General features: G+C 50.2%; 3 protein-coding genes across 3 annotated transcripts; all 3 read right to left on the reverse strand.

Annotated features, from left to right (window-relative positions):
• Nucleotides 1–875: 875 nt before the first annotated feature.
• LOC120867136 (retina-specific copper amine oxidase-like) lies at nucleotides 876–1,781 on the reverse strand. Its single transcript, XM_040245362.1, has one exon. It carries the CDS (start codon nucleotides 1,639–1,641, stop codon nucleotides 1,264–1,266), a length of 378 nt encoding a protein of 125 aa, XP_040101296.1. The 5' UTR covers nucleotides 1,642–1,781; the 3' UTR covers nucleotides 876–1,263.
• AOC2 (amine oxidase copper containing 2) lies at nucleotides 882–6,108 on the reverse strand. The gene is made up of 3 exons (XM_040245293.1): nucleotides 2,187–6,108; nucleotides 1,821–1,950; nucleotides 882–1,530 (listed from the first exon to the last, which is right to left on the reverse strand). Exon 1 carries the CDS (start codon nucleotides 5,966–5,968, stop codon nucleotides 4,361–4,363), a length of 1,608 nt encoding a protein of 535 aa, XP_040101227.1. The 5' UTR covers nucleotides 5,969–6,108; the 3' UTR covers nucleotides 882–1,530; nucleotides 1,821–1,950; nucleotides 2,187–4,360.
• A 1,444-nt stretch (nucleotides 6,109–7,552) lies between these two features.
• On the reverse strand, nucleotides 7,553–14,504 carry PSME3 (proteasome activator subunit 3). The gene is made up of 11 exons (XM_040245342.1): nucleotides 13,943–14,504; nucleotides 13,229–13,261; nucleotides 13,045–13,107; nucleotides 12,749–12,853; nucleotides 11,706–11,754; nucleotides 10,803–10,915; nucleotides 10,508–10,576; nucleotides 10,305–10,372; nucleotides 10,151–10,205; nucleotides 9,939–10,025; nucleotides 7,553–9,351 (listed from the first exon to the last, which is right to left on the reverse strand). Exons 1-11 carry the CDS (start codon nucleotides 13,982–13,984, stop codon nucleotides 9,271–9,273), a joined length of 765 nt encoding a protein of 254 aa, XP_040101276.1. The 5' UTR covers nucleotides 13,985–14,504; the 3' UTR covers nucleotides 7,553–9,270.
• Nucleotides 14,505–15,663: the final 1,159 nt, after the last annotated feature.

Here is a 15,663-nt window from a genome sequence, read left to right on the forward strand (position 1 = left end):
AAGCTCATCACAGCCATCAGCTCTTCTCGGCTCAGGTCTGCAAACAGCTGGCTCTGGTCAGGATGTGTCCAAGGCTGGACACTGGGGGTTCCGGAGGGGCAATAGTGAGGTTGGCTGGCTTCACCCCCATCTCCTCCCCTGCCAGCTAGTAAGACACACACCAAGGCAAAGATGGTGATGACAGCCAGAGCGAGGAGCACAAGGGTGGTCTTCTGGTTCATGGTCCCGTGATTACAGAGACAGAGGATTGAAGCAAACTGGAAACTTGCGTTCTCAGGCCAGCAGAAGAGGGTCTCTTTTGGCCCCTGTATTGAGGGTTCCTGGACTCTGGCTGAGGTTTTCAGTATTCCGATGCAAAGGAAACAGAAGGTGGGAAGAGCATGGGAAGGCTGGGGGCGGGGTGGGGCGGCTGGGGCAGCGGGGGCGGGGCTAAGGCAGGGCAGCAGCGATTTCCACAGACCTTACATGGCTTTGTCTTCCAGACTCCCAATTCAGATTCTGCTCTCTGGGTCAAGGGAGATCTGGTGTATGGGGAAGGGGTGGTAGAAATTTCAAAACAATGCTGCTAACCAGAATGAGCACAGAAATGCATAGAAATGCCAGAGGGGGGCAGCCCCTTGTCCCCCTCAACCCCTCTTCTTTCCCCAGCCCCCACTTTCCCAGGGCCAGATGTTTCCTTTCCTGCAACTGGAACTATTGTCCTCCTTCCAAGAACACCCCCCACCCCACCCCCCCTTCAGTTTCCCAAGCAGCATTTCTTGGCCAGGTCTGTCCCCCTTGCCCCCTCTCCTCCCTGGCTAATTTCCCTGGCCAGAATCCCTAATATTCTCTGGGGGATTCTAGATACTTCAAAAGTCAAACCGAAGAAATTCAAGTAAAAATTTCATAATACTCTTTATTATAAATTACACACACCATGAGGTTTTTTAAAAAATTCTATTTTTCCATTTCAATGCACATACATAAAGAAATGTCTGGTATAACATTCACCAAATGTGAATACCAGCTATTTCTGAGTGGTAGGATTTGTGATTTTTTTGCCTGAATATTTTAATAACGGCATCATTTGTATAAATTCATCATTTTTAAGACAATGAACTAGCAACAGGAATTTACCAACAGGGTATATGGGGGTTTATGTGGTAGGAGGCTACTTCCCAAGGGTCGAGTGTCAGGAGAGCAGGAAGTGGAAATAGGAAGGAAGGTACAGGTCTTAGCACCACCACCACCCTGCCCTGCCCATGTTCCTCCATACACTCAGGGCTACAAGTCTTGGTAAGAGAAAGGCGGCAGGTCCGGGACACAGGCTGCCAGGTGGGGAATGCAGGCCACGTGATTCACACTGCAGAGCCCAGCATCCTGGCCTTTCTCAAAGTAGACACTGCCAGGGGAGAAGATGGAGGGGTCCGCATCAAAGAAGTTATAGGGGCGGAGCAAGAAGCCAACTCTGTTCCCCAGAGTCACTGTGTTGGGGACATCCTCAGCGTGGGGGATGTGCAGGAAGCTGGCTGTAACCCAAGCCACCAGGTCCTGCAGGAAGAGGAGGAGCTGGAGATTTTGGAGGCGAGACCCAGAGAACCTCCCCTCAGCCACAATCCCCAGTCTGCGGCCCCAGGCCCAAATAACAGGCTTCTCATCCATGTTAGCAGCTGTAGTTTGGTCCAAGAACTAACCTCACCCTAGGAGGGAAGAGCCATGTTGGTCATCAGGGGACTCGCTGGCCCCTAATCTAACAGCTGGAAACCTACCATTCCCTCCACCCTACAGCCATGACACTCGGCTCAGGGCAGCCCTGGTCCTCTGCCCCTAGGGCTACCAACCTCTCCTAAGAGGGTCTCATTGTTGATGAAGTCAGCAAAGGCCGCAGTGGCTGTCCAGATGTCATTCTGGTAATAGATGCTGCTGCTCCGGGACTCCTCCTCCTTCCTCCGGGTCACCACAAGCTGGTATCTGACCAGGAATGTTGTAGGGAGGGCAGTGTCAGGAAACATCAAGGGCCTGCACAGCCCAGATAGCCTTTGGATCAGGTTCTGTGTGAGACTGATTCCCGTCCCATTATCTGCTTGGATCTGAGAGATCCGGGGGTGAAGGGTCCACTGAGGTTAGTGAGCTGGGGTGTCTTAAGAGCTGGGATGGGAAGGGGACCAGCCCTTCCCTACCACCCAGTTCCCCGGGGCCCTCCTCACCTCCCCCAGCTGAGGGCCCTCTCCATGGTGCTGTCCAGCGGCATGTGTATGCCAAGAGGGCTGTGGATCTGGATTCGGTACCCGCGCTGATGACCCCAGGCATTAGTCTGGTTGCTAGCCAAGTAAAGGTAGCGGGGAAGGGGGCTCCCCAATAAAAAAGCCGTCAGGTCCTCCCTTCCCAGGACCTGCCGAGTCAGCTGTGGGCGCTGCAGTTGGTGCTCCGGACTCCAAGGGGCTGCCACAGGTTTAAACACCACGTCTTCAGCTACCACCCAGTTTTTCAGCCCTGCCAGGGTGAGGGGAGGGAGAGGAGTTCCACACCAGGTGAGACAGGTCCCTTGTCATCCCCGTGATGCCCACTGCACTGGCCTGAAAAAGGGCTGCAGAGCCCAGCAGACAGCACTCTGCACTGGGAGCCAGGTCTGGACTTGAGGGCTAGCTGATCTTCCTTGAACCTGCCCTGTCCAACAGCTACCACCGGTTACAAGCAGCTTTCAATTTAAAACCTCCATTCCTCGGTCACACTAGCTACCTTCCAAGTGCTCAACAGCTACCTATGGTTGGTGGTTAACAGATTGGACAAGGCAGGCATGTATTTCTATCACTGCAGAAAGTTCTGGGCCCTGGTCTACCCAATAGACCTTGGACCAATTATTTGCCTCTCTGTAGTGAAGCAAATTTGGTTCACCTTGTGAATCTCTACACTAGGCATAAAAAAAGTTGCTCTATGGCTGAGCTCCATAAATGGAAAAGCACACACAGGTGGCTAACAACATTCTCTTAACTATGAAAGGGATTTTTGTCTTGGAGAAGCTGGCTGGAAAAACCTGATCCCCTCTTCTGGCGCCCTGCATACTCCTCCTGACTCTGAAACTTTGTTTTTCTTCTCTTCTCAATTTGGCAGGGACCACTTTGTCTTTTTCACAAATAAATACATTTGTATCTTTAAATTGTCTGAGGTGATCCCTAAAAGGGTATACTCTTTCTGCAGGTTCAGACTGTCAGTTCCTTCCAGTCTGACTTCCATGAAAGTGCTGGCACAAGGGAGCTGTGTGCAGGCGCCTGACACAGCCTCTGGCCCACAGCACGAGCCTGCGCTGCATGCTCTAAGGATCCAGTAAGTGTTACTTGATTTTACGTCCTAAGACAAGGGTCTTTAACATCAAAGTGCTGGAGAGAAAACTTCAAGTCAGAAAATAGTCATATACCGAATTTGTCAAAGAATAATGTAGTTAATACTAGCATTTCCATCGTGCTCTTTTCTTAGCTCTCCTCCACTCCACCTCCACACCACACACACACAGAAGCACATGTGCTGTCTTTATACTCAAGAGGATATGTAAATGTTTCACAAGAAATATGCCGAGTTACAGTACATTATACGGGCAGCCACTTTCTGACCCATCTCCCCCCACCCTCCGCGATCTCTGTAACTGTAAAATAGACAGGGTCTGGCGGATTCCAAATTTTCTCTCTGGGCAAACAGTCTGATTTGGTTAATTATTTTCTGAACTGGACAAAAAACTGTCAAGAGGAGAAAGTCCCCTTGGTGTTTAGAGCCCTACTTGAGAAATCCCTCTACATTTGCATCAAGCCTGTTGCAGGCCTGCCATGTCACTGGAGAGCCTATTGTGATGACGCGTGCTGGCAGGAATGAGCTGGGCCTCCCCAGGAGGCACCTGGGCCCCTATGCTGTCTCCCCAGTCGTCTGAAATCCTGTGGGAGCAGCCCCCAGCCAGCGCCTCCCTCTCTCAGGCCCCAGCACTACCTCCACTCTATAAACCTCTTTAGACGCTGCTTCCTACCTCTGCTCATCCCCTTGCTTTCCCCACCTCCACACTCTCAGAATAACGAAGAACTCAGAGCCCCAACTCCAGCTGCATCCAGTGTGACAAGGCCAGTTCCCTACCCACAGACAGGCTAAGGCAGCTGGCTAGCCCAGCACGGCCATTATGTTTTGTTTTAAAATTGCAGGTCAGAGGGGCCAGGCAGTGGAATCCTATCTTCTGCTAAACCTCCAGTAGACCCAGCATCTAGGCTGACTGTAGTCAAAATACTCACATCAGTCCCTGCTGTTGCCACAAGCAACTGTGGTACTGGAATGCCACCCTCTTACCTCTTTGGGCTTGATGTGGGGGTCTCCCTTCCCTCTGGCCCACCCCAACTCTCCGTCCTCATCCCCCGGGGCACTCACCTGCCACATCCAGGTCCAGCTTGAAGTGGAAGGCATGTGTGTGCACCGCCCCCAGCACTCGCTCCCCAACGCGGTTCCCAAAGAGGAGGCTCTCCTCTCCCCCGCTCAGGAAAGCTGTGTTGATGTAGCCCGTGGCATGGACCCGCCCTTCGAGTGCCCCATTTGGGTGCAATACAAAGTCCCAAATGTAGTCATAGTTGCCTACAGAGGACACAGACCTGACTACGAGGGCCGAGCCAGCCAAACCACCATAGAAATGACTCTGAAGCTGATTGTGGTGCCTTCGGAGGGGGAGTCCCTGGGCCTCCTCAAATACACACACAGCCCCCGGGAGCAGCTGGACTGCCCCTTGACCCACCAATACGTGGGTGTCCACCATGGTAGACTGATAGGGGCAGTCTACTCCCCGCACCAAGCCCCGGCTGTGACGGCCAAGACCATAGCTGCTATCAAGGTATCTGGTCATCATGGTCTTGGGCGAATCGGCACCATAGATAGACACACACTCCTGGACACTGACTTCATAGGCCACTCGCTCACCCTTGAACCGAACATCAAAAATTCTCATGCCACTGAATGCCCCATGGCCAAAGGTAAATGTCCAGAGGAAAGACTCCACCAGGTGCCCTTGGACACTGTACCGGGAGCCCTGAGGTGAGAACTCAAGAGGGGGGAGAGGACCTGGGGAGACCCGGGAGCGGAGGGATGAGGCCCCATCTGGCAGGGGTAGAGGAACTCTAACCACGTCCAGCCGGCCAGCCTTAAACTCCCATTCCAACTGACCCAAGTCTGCATAGTAGTGGCCGAGGTAGAAAACCTGCTGGACAGCCCAGTAGCCAGGGTCCAGAGCCCTATGGTCCAGCAGTAGCTCGAGCCCCACGGGGTGAAGAAAAATCCCGACACCTGAGATGTTATGGTAGAGGGCTATCCAGGTAGCACGGTCCCCTGAGCGCAAGCCACGAGGGGTGGCATGCAGAGCCGCCAAAGTGGAGCCATTGTAGTTGAAGACAGAAGCCAGGAAGACTGGGGCCTTGGGGAACTCCACCTCTTTCAGATGCATCCACATCTGGGCAGATTCGGTTGCCAGCACAGGGCGTCGGTGATACGGCAGGGGGCCCCCATGACGCTCCACGGTCACATCCCGCATGTAGGAGGGCTGGGGCAGCGGCCCCACCACCAGCTCAGTCACATTGGGCTGGGGTTGTTTGCCAAAGAAGACGATGGCCAGTGCCTCCCGGGCAGGTGGGGGGCTCCCCCTGTCCAGGTGGGCCAGGGCTGCAGCCTTGGGGGGCAGCTGCAGCTCTACCGAGAAGATGCAGTTGTCTGAGGGTCGGGCCTGGGCTGCATCCACCAGGTCTGGCCCCAGCTTCTGGGTCAGGAAGCTCATCACAGCCATCAGCTCTTCTCGGCTCAGGTCTGCAAACAGCTGGCTGTGGTCAGGGTGTGTCCAGGGCTGGGCATGGGGGGATACAGAGGGGCAGCGGGGAGGCATGCTGGAGCCACCACGGCTGGTCAGCAAGACATAGGCCAGGGCAAAGATGGTGATGAGAGACAGTGCCAGGAACACGAGGACTACCTTGAGATTCATGGTGAATGCTGAGAGCTGAAAGGAGAGTCCCACCAGCTGCTCCTTCCAGTTACTGACATCAAATCAGGGTTTATATTCAGGAGGATGGATAGGAATAGCGAAAACTCCACCCTGTGGGTTGGACGGGAAATTTCTGACCTTGATTTATATAATTCTGCTCCAATTTTCTGTTCTGTGGTTTGGCTCAAGGTACAACTTCCACGTGCATCGCCCTGGCCCATCCCTGAACTCCTCCCAGCAGCACGGTCAGTACCCACTCCCAAGTGCCATCATTTAGAGCAGATTAGAGGGCATTTGTATACACACTAAACTCTACCTTCTGCCCAGAACGGGTCTGAGGAAGAATGCAAATCTTAGATGCCCGATCAAGTCCTATGAGCTACATGCAACCACTCTGGCCACTTTCCTACCTTCTGGCAGGCACTACCCCCAGTTATTTCCAGGATCCACTGCCCAGTTCAGGAGTAAGCACTGTGTTCTGCCAGACGCCTAAGGCCAAGCCCTTGATCTGTAGTCTCAGGCCTCTTCCACCTAGTCGGTTGAGAAACGAGTGGTGAAGACCTGGCCACAGCAGTCAACTTGTATACCAATCGCAGGTCCCGAAGCGGTGTGACCACAGGGGACTTACTTATCATGAGACTCAGTGTCCTGATCTATAAAGAAGGGATAAAACTACCCTAGAGATTCATGGAGAATAAATGTGATCATGCAGATAAAGTGCTTCACAGAGCTTGACACGGGGCAGGCATTCAAAAATGGTCAGCTACAGGTACTGATCTCTGAAATAGAACAGAAGAGATGTTCCTCCACCATTCAAGACCTTAAGTCTTTTTTTTGTAAAGACGATGGATCCCAGATCAATGGATATCAGTACACTACTCTGCAAGGTGGAAGTTAAGGAAACTTTTATTTCAGAGGGAGCTAAGATCCCAGACAGCCCTCCAAGTCATTTGAAAGCCAAAACCAGGAGTCCCTGGCATATCCTCAAGAAACTTAAGACATTATTCAGAGAGAAGTATTGTATAAAGAAAACGATGGGGTGGGGTATGTCTCGAGCCAGGTGATTCCCCACACATGGAACTGCAGCACCCTCTACTGACAGTTCAGGGTATTACTGGAGAAGGAAGGAAGGAGCTGGGATCTTGTCAGTGTAGAAGGCAAGTTAGGTTTGAGAAGAGTTATCTGGTGGCTCAGACGGGACACAATCTGCCTGCAATGCAGGGGACTGGGGTCTGATCCCTGCGTCAGGAAGATCCCTTGAAGAAGGGAATGGCTACCCACCCAGTATTCTTGCCTGGAGAATTTCATGGACAGAGGAGCCTCGCAGGACATGACTGACTTTCACTTTCTTTCAACTTGCATTTAATTCAGACTGCACACAAATGAAGGACACACTCTTGCCTCTTGGTAGGCAGAAGCCTCAGTCTTTTCATTATTTCAGAGAAAAGAGGCAGCTCAATTGGAGTAGACACCCAACAGAGTGACTGGAGGTATATATGGAGGTGGGTATCCCAATGTGCACACACCTAAGTGTGAGTATGTCCCAAGCCACCAGAGCATCGCATCAGCGTCTGCAGCTTTAGAAAGAGGTCAAAGTACCTGTATTTTTAATAATTTCTTGACATGGTAAAAGAATTTTACATTACGATCCAAGGACAGTAGGGGAAGGAGGAGGTGTACTGGAACAATCCAACAAACAAAAAGGGAAACTGAGAAACACAGGATGGGAGGAGGGAAGGGTTTTAGCTGGAAGGGGTCTGGAGGGTGGGTAGGGGCACTGCCCAACTAAAATGCAATTGGTTTGTTACTGAATACTACTCATGGGAAGACAGCATCCGAACTCCTCCTCTATAGCATAACGGGAGACCAAAATGATGCGCTCAGATGGAATATGATTGGAGGTTGGAAGACAGAGATGAGGCGGGGAAGGGGCAAGGATAAAAGTCAGCAACAGACAATGAGAGAAAGAAAGAGAGCCACCAACAGACTCTCCAGGAGTGGCAGAATAAAAACGTAGGGGTTGATGAGGGTTAACACAAAAGTTGTAACAAGTGGTATCTCTGGAAGATTTGAGAGATAAGAGGCAACTCTTCTATGGTTGTGACTTGCTCGGCAGATTTCCACATACACACACTGTGTACATGCATGCGTGTGCATGCACACACATATACACACCAGTGACCACTTTCCCGGGAAGCACAATACTACAAATAAGAAAACATTTTCCCCAAAGGGAAAGCCTTGTAGCAGCATAAGCATCTGGCCTCACAGCTGCAGACACCCTTACCCCAACTTACAACTGGCCTGGGAAGAGGCAACCACGGGTCAGAGGACAAGCCTTTGCAAAAACGCCCAAAGGGACCCGAGTCACAGAGGAAGGGGCCTTCCCCACTCCCTCTGCTTCTCGTCTCTCAGCTCTCCTCCAACTCACAGCCTCAGGCACCAAAAGGCTACAATATCAGGAGACAATGGGCCCTGGTGAAAGAGGACTAAGACACCCATCCCTTCTAAACAGAGTGTGTGTGTGTGTGTGTGTGAGAGAGAAAAGGCAAGAGAGACAGGGTTCACAGGTGGGCAGGGCGGGGGGAGGGGAGGGCAGGGCATCAAGTACAGCAGCAAGGCGTGTGTGTGCTGCACGTGTATGTATATATATCACACCCATACGTGTATGTGAAAATCCTAGTTATAAAAACATCTGAAGGAGCTAGGGGCTTGGCAGAAGAAGGTCTAAGGTGTTTCTTGTCATGATCAGGTTCAAGGTACAATGTATGTAGACAGGAAACCCTCAGTCATCACCAGGGCAACAGTGGCAGGGAGGATCCAACATCCCACAGTGGCAAGGGACACTAACCTTCCTTCCGGAAGAGAGGAGTTGGTCCCCTCCATCCCACCCCAGTTCCTATAAAACACCGAGCACTTTCCTTCCAGTTCCCTCAGCTTCTAACCAACTCATCATCAAAAGGAAGAGAACACAAAGCCCAAGACACAGGAGGGAGCTGGGGAGAGAAAACACAAGTATTCTTGTGCCAGGATCCTGCGCACACAAACCTGGAGTTCTCCAGAAATTAGGACAGAGGGGCGTGGGGGCATTAGAGAAGGAAATAGAAGAGTTCCTGAGGCCTGAAAAAAGAGGTAAACACGTCACAGAACTACATGAGAGTTTCATTAGACTCTAACTAAAAACAGAGAGAGGTGTGATTACTATTTCCAGCCAGTTTCCCCATCACGATAGTCATGTAACAAACCAAGGCAATGTCGGTCTTGAGCCAGACTCACAGAGTCCCCTGACCCTGGCCCCAGCCTCAGTACAGCGTCTCTGCATTGCTGCTCCGGGGCCGTTTGATCTTCTCAATATTTTTCAGGATCATGTCATGTAGAGTGACCTGGGAGGAGAGGAATCAGGGAATCATGTGTCTATTCAACCCTTGCCTCACTAGGGAAATGAGACACTCCCACAGACCCCCCACCCCCAATCACTCACATGATCCAAATCTCACTAGAATCTGAATTCAGGGTGGCTGCCCTTCTACCTCTCTCATACCCCGGACACAGCTGGGGCTATCCCAGGGTCCAAGAGTCTAATAAATAACATTGATGAGGCACTTAACATACCAGGAATTACACTAGGTCCTTTAATGTGTTAGATGAAGAAACTGCAGTTTGAGGTTAAACTTGCCCAAGGCCCCACATTACAGGTAGAATTAGTTCTAAATCTATGCCTGACGCTAACACCCACATCTTCACCCCAAGACCACACTGTGCCCTTTCCCATCCAGGTAGAAAGAAGGGAGAGAAGCACCTAGACACCTTCAATGACCTCATGGGGCTTTCAACACTCAGTTGATGGGCAGAATTTGTTCCATTCATTTTACCTCCAACCCCCAACTCAACCCCCAGAGAGTGGCAAGAAAATAGCCACCAGAACTAAGGGAAGCCAGAGCAACTGTGGGCAGGGTCCGAGGTAACTTACATATTGATTCCTTAGCTCTGATATGATGAGCCGAAGGCTGATATATTCTTTCTCGTCAATCTCTGTCACGGTGCGACGATAGTCTTCCTGATGGGGGGCAGAGAAAAGTCTTGTTCCGAAGGCCTGACTGTCACCCACACAGCTCTTCCTAGGAATAGTCACTCCTCCCTGTCCTATCACTTCCACCCTCAGCCCAAAAAACCCTCACTTACCACATGGGGATATTTAGCTATTTTAGAAACCAATTTGGCTCTTGTAATATAATATCTGAAAGGAGAGAGAAGAGGAGAAAGCTGCAGGAGACCCCAGACAGTGTTCACCACCTCACCAGCCCCCAATTCCTGGGCCACACCCCAGCAGCCCTACCTAGAAATCTGGTCCAGATAAGATGCAGCTTCACTCTCAACAGTTCTTAGTTCTGCAACTGTCTCCTCCTGAAAAAACCAAATGAGTCAAAAGTCACTTTCATGTCATCCCAAGGCAGAACAAAAAGAAAAGGAAAAGAGAAACACAGAGGAAGTGAGAATACTCCCACACTTCCTCTCCAGTGTCTACTGCAGGTGCCTTACCTGAATGGACACCCCAAAGTTGTTACCGTCTTCTATCCTAGGAATCAGGAGTTGTACCCACATTTTGACCTGGAGGGTGAGGGGATCAAAATACACGTATGAGGACCTCAGCCCTTTCCCCTAAAGCCATGAAGTACACAATTTTTGCTGTTGGGGCCACAGGCCAAGAGCACAGGAGCCAAGATACTTAGTCTGCCAGCTGCCACATCACCTCCACACCCCCAGCCCCATCATCGAGCACAGTTCAAGCCGGGTTATCTGGGGTCAGCCCACAGGTCACTAGCCTCTGCCTCACCGTGTTGCATTTCTCAATCAGCAGCCGGATCTCAGGCTTCACTTTCTCAATAATGTCCACCAGCTGCTGGTTGCTTTTTAGCATCCCATTGGGCATCACAAACACCTTGGTTCCTGGCAGGGATGTGAGGAAGATTAAATTATTGGTGTGGAAGGGCAGGACATAGCATTCCGGGTCTCTCTCTCTTTCCCAGCCCCATGAGATGCCACAACCTTGGCCTTTTATCTGGCATAACCCCATCCACAACCTGACGCCCCCAACAGAATAAAAAAGAGAACACATGGATTAACAGACTAAACAACAAGTCTAGAGTATTCCAAAAGTCTGAATAAGGAAATTCAAATATGCTCTATTTTTCCCATGGATTTGTGAGAGCTCAGGAAGCATGGTTTCTGGATGATTCTCATAAGGAGTATGCAACCCAGATCCCTCTTTCACAGTAGGGTTTGCACTCTTGAGAGATTCTAATGCCTCTGCTGATCTGACAGGAGGCAGAGCTCAGGTGGTAATGCAAGCAATGGAAAGCAGCTGTAAATACAGAAGAAGGTTTGCTAGCCTGCCTATTGCTCGCCCCCTGCTGTGTGGCCATAGACCAGCAGTATGGTTGAGGACCCCGGCTCTATAGACTTAACATATCAACTATTATCGAAGAGGAAAAAATAACATGGAACTGGCATTTCTGTGAAAAATCTGTGATGTGTAGTCCTCTTCAACCTGTCTCCCTTGACAGTCCACACTAAGACAAACCCTCCCTGTTAATTGGAAGTGCTAAATAATAATGCTTAGAGGCCATGGGAATGTGAACTCTGGGAAATAAAATCAGATCCTGCTTCCTGGCCAGGAGAACACACTCTGCATCTACCAGGAAGGGTTGGGGTGGGAGACGGTAAAGGCAGCTCTTACCCTGGAAGGCCTCTTCACATTCATCCAATCTTCGCTTCTTGTAAGTGGGCTAAGGACACAAAGAGATGGGAATTAGCCTGTCGGACATCCACATCCCTATTATAAGTTACCCTTCAAGCAAGTTTAATCCCTTCCTTAAGACAGGTTGTCTTAAGTTATGCACAATTTATTAAGCACATACCAGCCTTTAAGATAAGATTCTTGCCAAAATGCAACTGAAACTCTGCTGGGAAAACCAACCTTTCAAGAAGTATAAACAAAGGAAGCAATTAGGGGGAATTCCCTGGTGGTCTAGGGGTTAGGACTCGGCACTTTCACTGCCAGAGGCCCAGGTTCGATCCCTGTTGGGGAAATAAGATCCCACGAAAGGAGCATGCTGTGGCCAAATATAAATAAATAAATAAGCAATTAGGGGAGGGAGAATACTACAAACAACAGGAAAAATGAACCACTGAATGCAGAGTTAGGATAATTAAGGGAATATGTGCAAATGTGCCAATTCCATACAAACACACAATATTCAATCAACAAACGTATTCAGCAACTGCTATGTGCTGGGAACAATGCTAGATGCTGGGGATACAAAGATAATTAAGATAGTTTCTGCTTTCCAGAACTGCAAGTTCTATCAGTGAGACAGTGATACAGACAAAAAACAAGAGTGTCATCAGTGTTATAACAGAATGTGGACGTATAACTGGTAACGACTAGGTGCCAAAGACACACAAAGGCTAGGACTGTAGTTACATGACAAGGAAAGTCTTGCCTAGAGTCGTGGGGACAGACCAGATCACTTGCGGGAAACTATAACTATCTGTCCTATTTCAAACTCACTCTAACAGAGTAGCATTAACACATTCACCTCATGCTACAAATGAAAATCAGGACCTAAAGGAGGTGCTCTGGAGTCGTAATGTCTTAAGAATCCTCATTTCCAGATAAAAATCCCACTGTTTCCTCTCAATATGTTTCAACTGACCAGGAAATAGAGAACAGAGAACCCCTATTGCTTCGGAACACAAAGAAAAATATAGGACACTTACACCATCCAGTCCATCATGGCTGTTGGTGAGAAGAATGGGGTCAGGGACTGGGAGATTCATGTCTGAGTGGATCTGAGTTAGGTCATGGATGTTTAGGATTGGTTCCTGAAAGAGATGCCCACCCCCCAAAACATTAGTCTTTTCAAGATGAACAAAGAAGTATTTCATTCAAAAGGCAAGAAATGAGAGTGCGTTAGTGTACACAAAACAGAATCAACACCTCATCTGTCCCACTGGACAGAAAGACCTTGGCCAAGAAAGTTGGGGAATCTGAGGAAAAGAAAAGCATCTCTCACCTTCAAAAAACTATCAAGTTCTAACAACTTCTTTGGGAAAAAATTTGCCACCAAGTCTTCTGCCTGAAGATGAGGGAAAATACAACCGAATTAGTAACTGTGGGAAGGCCTGTCTATAGATATCTCTTCTCTGGGGAACTCCCAACTATTAACCAACACTCACTTTTCTACTTATTTCACTCACCTCACTTGTGATCCGCTCCCTGAAAGAATCAACCTAAAATTAACAAGGAAAGCAATTCAGTAAGAGCAAATCAGCAGCTGGCAACATAAGTATAGGCAGGCTGGGTAAGCCCAAATCCAAATGTCTTTACCTCACCTTATAATTGTAATGAGAAGCTGAGAGGCCCCCAGACTGCAAATACTTTATTTTTTTGAGGATCCATTTCTCCATCTCAGGAGAGGGAAGCGGGGCTTGAGGGCAGCACCCACCTGTCTTCCCTCCCTCCCTCCCTCCCTCCCTCCCAGTCTGAAGCTGTCTGACTTTGCGAGCAGACAAAAGACAAGTAGATGGGGGAGGTGTGAGCTCACAAACGTGTCAACCCCCGTCCAAACCTGGCCTAGGATACGAGGCAACCCTGACGCCAAGGGCAGGGGCAGTAGCAGCGTATGGAGCGGAGACGTTGCTGGGCTGGGGGGCTTTCGGCTGTCACTAGCCTAAAGCACTAAGTTCACCACGTGTCCGCGAAGGTCTTCCCTATTAGACAGGGTACATTAGGCCACCCCATATTATCCTCTCCCCCGATGCCGTCCCCAGGGGTGGGGGGCTGGGCTGAGCCGAGCGGAAGCTCAGGGCTGGTGTCCCCAGGGAGACAAAGACGCCACGGGGAATGGGAAACCGGTCAGACAGCTCGGGGATCGAAGCGAGGGGTAAGGAGGCCTGGGCCGGTGCCGCTACCTTGAGCTTCACTTCCTGATCCACCTTCAGCAACGAGGCCATGGCCGGGCCGGGCCGTGTCCGCTCCGCTGGAGACCGGAGGCGCTGTGGGCTCCGGGGAGGGTGTCAGAAGGAAGGGAGAATCTCGGCTGCTTTCAGGACGCGGCCTCCCTCGCTGGGTCACTCACTGATCACTTGCTCCCTCCCTTCGTGCCGTCGGTCAGCCAGCCCGCCTGCTGCCTGTCCCTGCTGCCTGCTCCCTCTCTCGCTCGCCCTCCCGGCTTTCGCCGCTCACACCGGAAGTTGCGTCACAGCCAATCGCCGGGAGTCCAGCGAGGATGCGCACGTGCTCTGCGCAGTCGCGCTGAGGTTCCGCTCAGGGAGCTCGGGGCTTGGCTCTTACCTTCCAGTTCTTGTACCGGGTACTGGTGAAATGAGAGGGAGGATGGTGGAGAGGATTTAGTGAGATCTGAGCCTCAAAGAGACTCGGGGATTGTTTGCCCGGCACTCGCCTTCACGGAAGGGACCTTCTGAGCCGCTGCCCCGTCTCGAGCGGGGAGCCGACCGACGATGCCGTCGCGCTCCAGTGACGTCGGCCCTAGGAAGCTGGCTGTCCCAGTGCTGGGTTCTGGATGTCTGGTCTGTTATGCGCACTGCCTCCTACTCTTGGCCGAAGCTGTAGCGTTAGCCTGGAACCTAACAGAAATGCTATTGCACCAGGCTTCCCCACTTTTCTCTGCCACTTAGCCACTTATTCTCATACACTTCCAGATCTCAAGAGAGCAACTGCCTGATGGATGGGCAAATTGATGCCCAGAGTCGGGTAGTGCTTGTCGAGGCTACACGGTGATTCCAGAAAATCCAAGACCAGAACTCAGATCTCCTAACTTTTAGGGCAGTGCTGTATCCATTTTCCTCATAGAAGGCAAAGACTATAACTCTTAACTCACCCATTCATAATGTCTCTCTTAACGTTGGTTATTTCACCCTAAAGTGGACTAGGCTCTGGGACAGCAGTATAGAGGCTAGAAACAATGTGAGTCACTTATATAAGTTAAACGTCTTTTGGTAGCCACTTTAAAAAGTAAAACCGGTGAAGTTCATTTTAATCATATATTTAACCATTTATCCAAATATTTCATCGTGTAACCAATATTTTAAAAATCAATGTGATCTTGTACATTCTTTTCTCATACCAAGTCTTTGAAATTCAGTATGAATTTTATGCTTAGTTGCACACCTCAATTCAGAGGAGCCAGGTTTGCAGTACTCAGTAACCTTATGTGTTTACTGGCTTCCCAAACAGCACAGTTCCTAGAAATCAGAGGTAAACAAAACTCAAGTTCACTGGTCTAATGGGACTTAATACTGGGGAAGATGGCTGGATGGCATCACCGACTCGATGGACATGAATTTGGGTGAACTCCGGGAGTTGGTGATGGACAGGGAGGCCTGGCATGCTGCAATTCATGGGGTCGCAAAGAGCCGGATGCGACTGAGCAACTGAACTGAACTGAACTGGAGAAAGAGATCAGAAAGTAAACTGACAACATAATTGCAAAATCTGATAAATGTTAGGGAAAATATGGCCGACATTGAGAATACCAGGGGTCTATTTTGGATAAAATGGCCAAGAAAGGCCTCTCAGATGAAGTGACAATTAAGCTCAAATCTAAAGGATATAAAGGGATTAGCTTGAGAAGGGTGAGAGGAAGAGCCTTCAAAGGTATGGGTGCAGCACA

This window comes from Oryx dammah, unplaced genomic scaffold (genome assembly GCF_014754425.2).
Source record: "Oryx dammah isolate SB20612 unplaced genomic scaffold, SCBI_Odam_1.1 HiC_scaffold_8, whole genome shotgun sequence".
NCBI classification, from domain to species: Eukaryota; Metazoa; Chordata; class Mammalia; order Artiodactyla; family Bovidae; genus Oryx; species Oryx dammah.

Coding starts and splice junctions, on each gene's coding strand:
- LOC120867136 (XM_040245362.1), bottom strand. CDS start 1,641: ATGGATGAGAAGCCTGTTATTTGGGCCTGGGGCCGCAGACTGGGGATT.
- AOC2 (XM_040245293.1), bottom strand. CDS start 5,968: ATGAATCTCAAGGTAGTCCTCGTGTTCCTGGCACTGTCTCTCATCACC.
- PSME3 (XM_040245342.1), bottom strand. CDS start 13,984: ATGGCCTCGTTGCTGAAGGTGGATCAGGAAGTGAAGCTCAAG. Junction 13,108..13,228: donor GGGAGCGGATCACAAGTGAG/GTGAGTGAAATA, acceptor CCTCATCTTCAG/GCAGAAGACTTGGTGGCAAA. Junction 10,206..10,304: donor TATCTGGACCAGATTTCTAG/GTAGGGCTGCTG, acceptor CTCTCCTTTCAG/ATATTATATTACAAGAGCCA.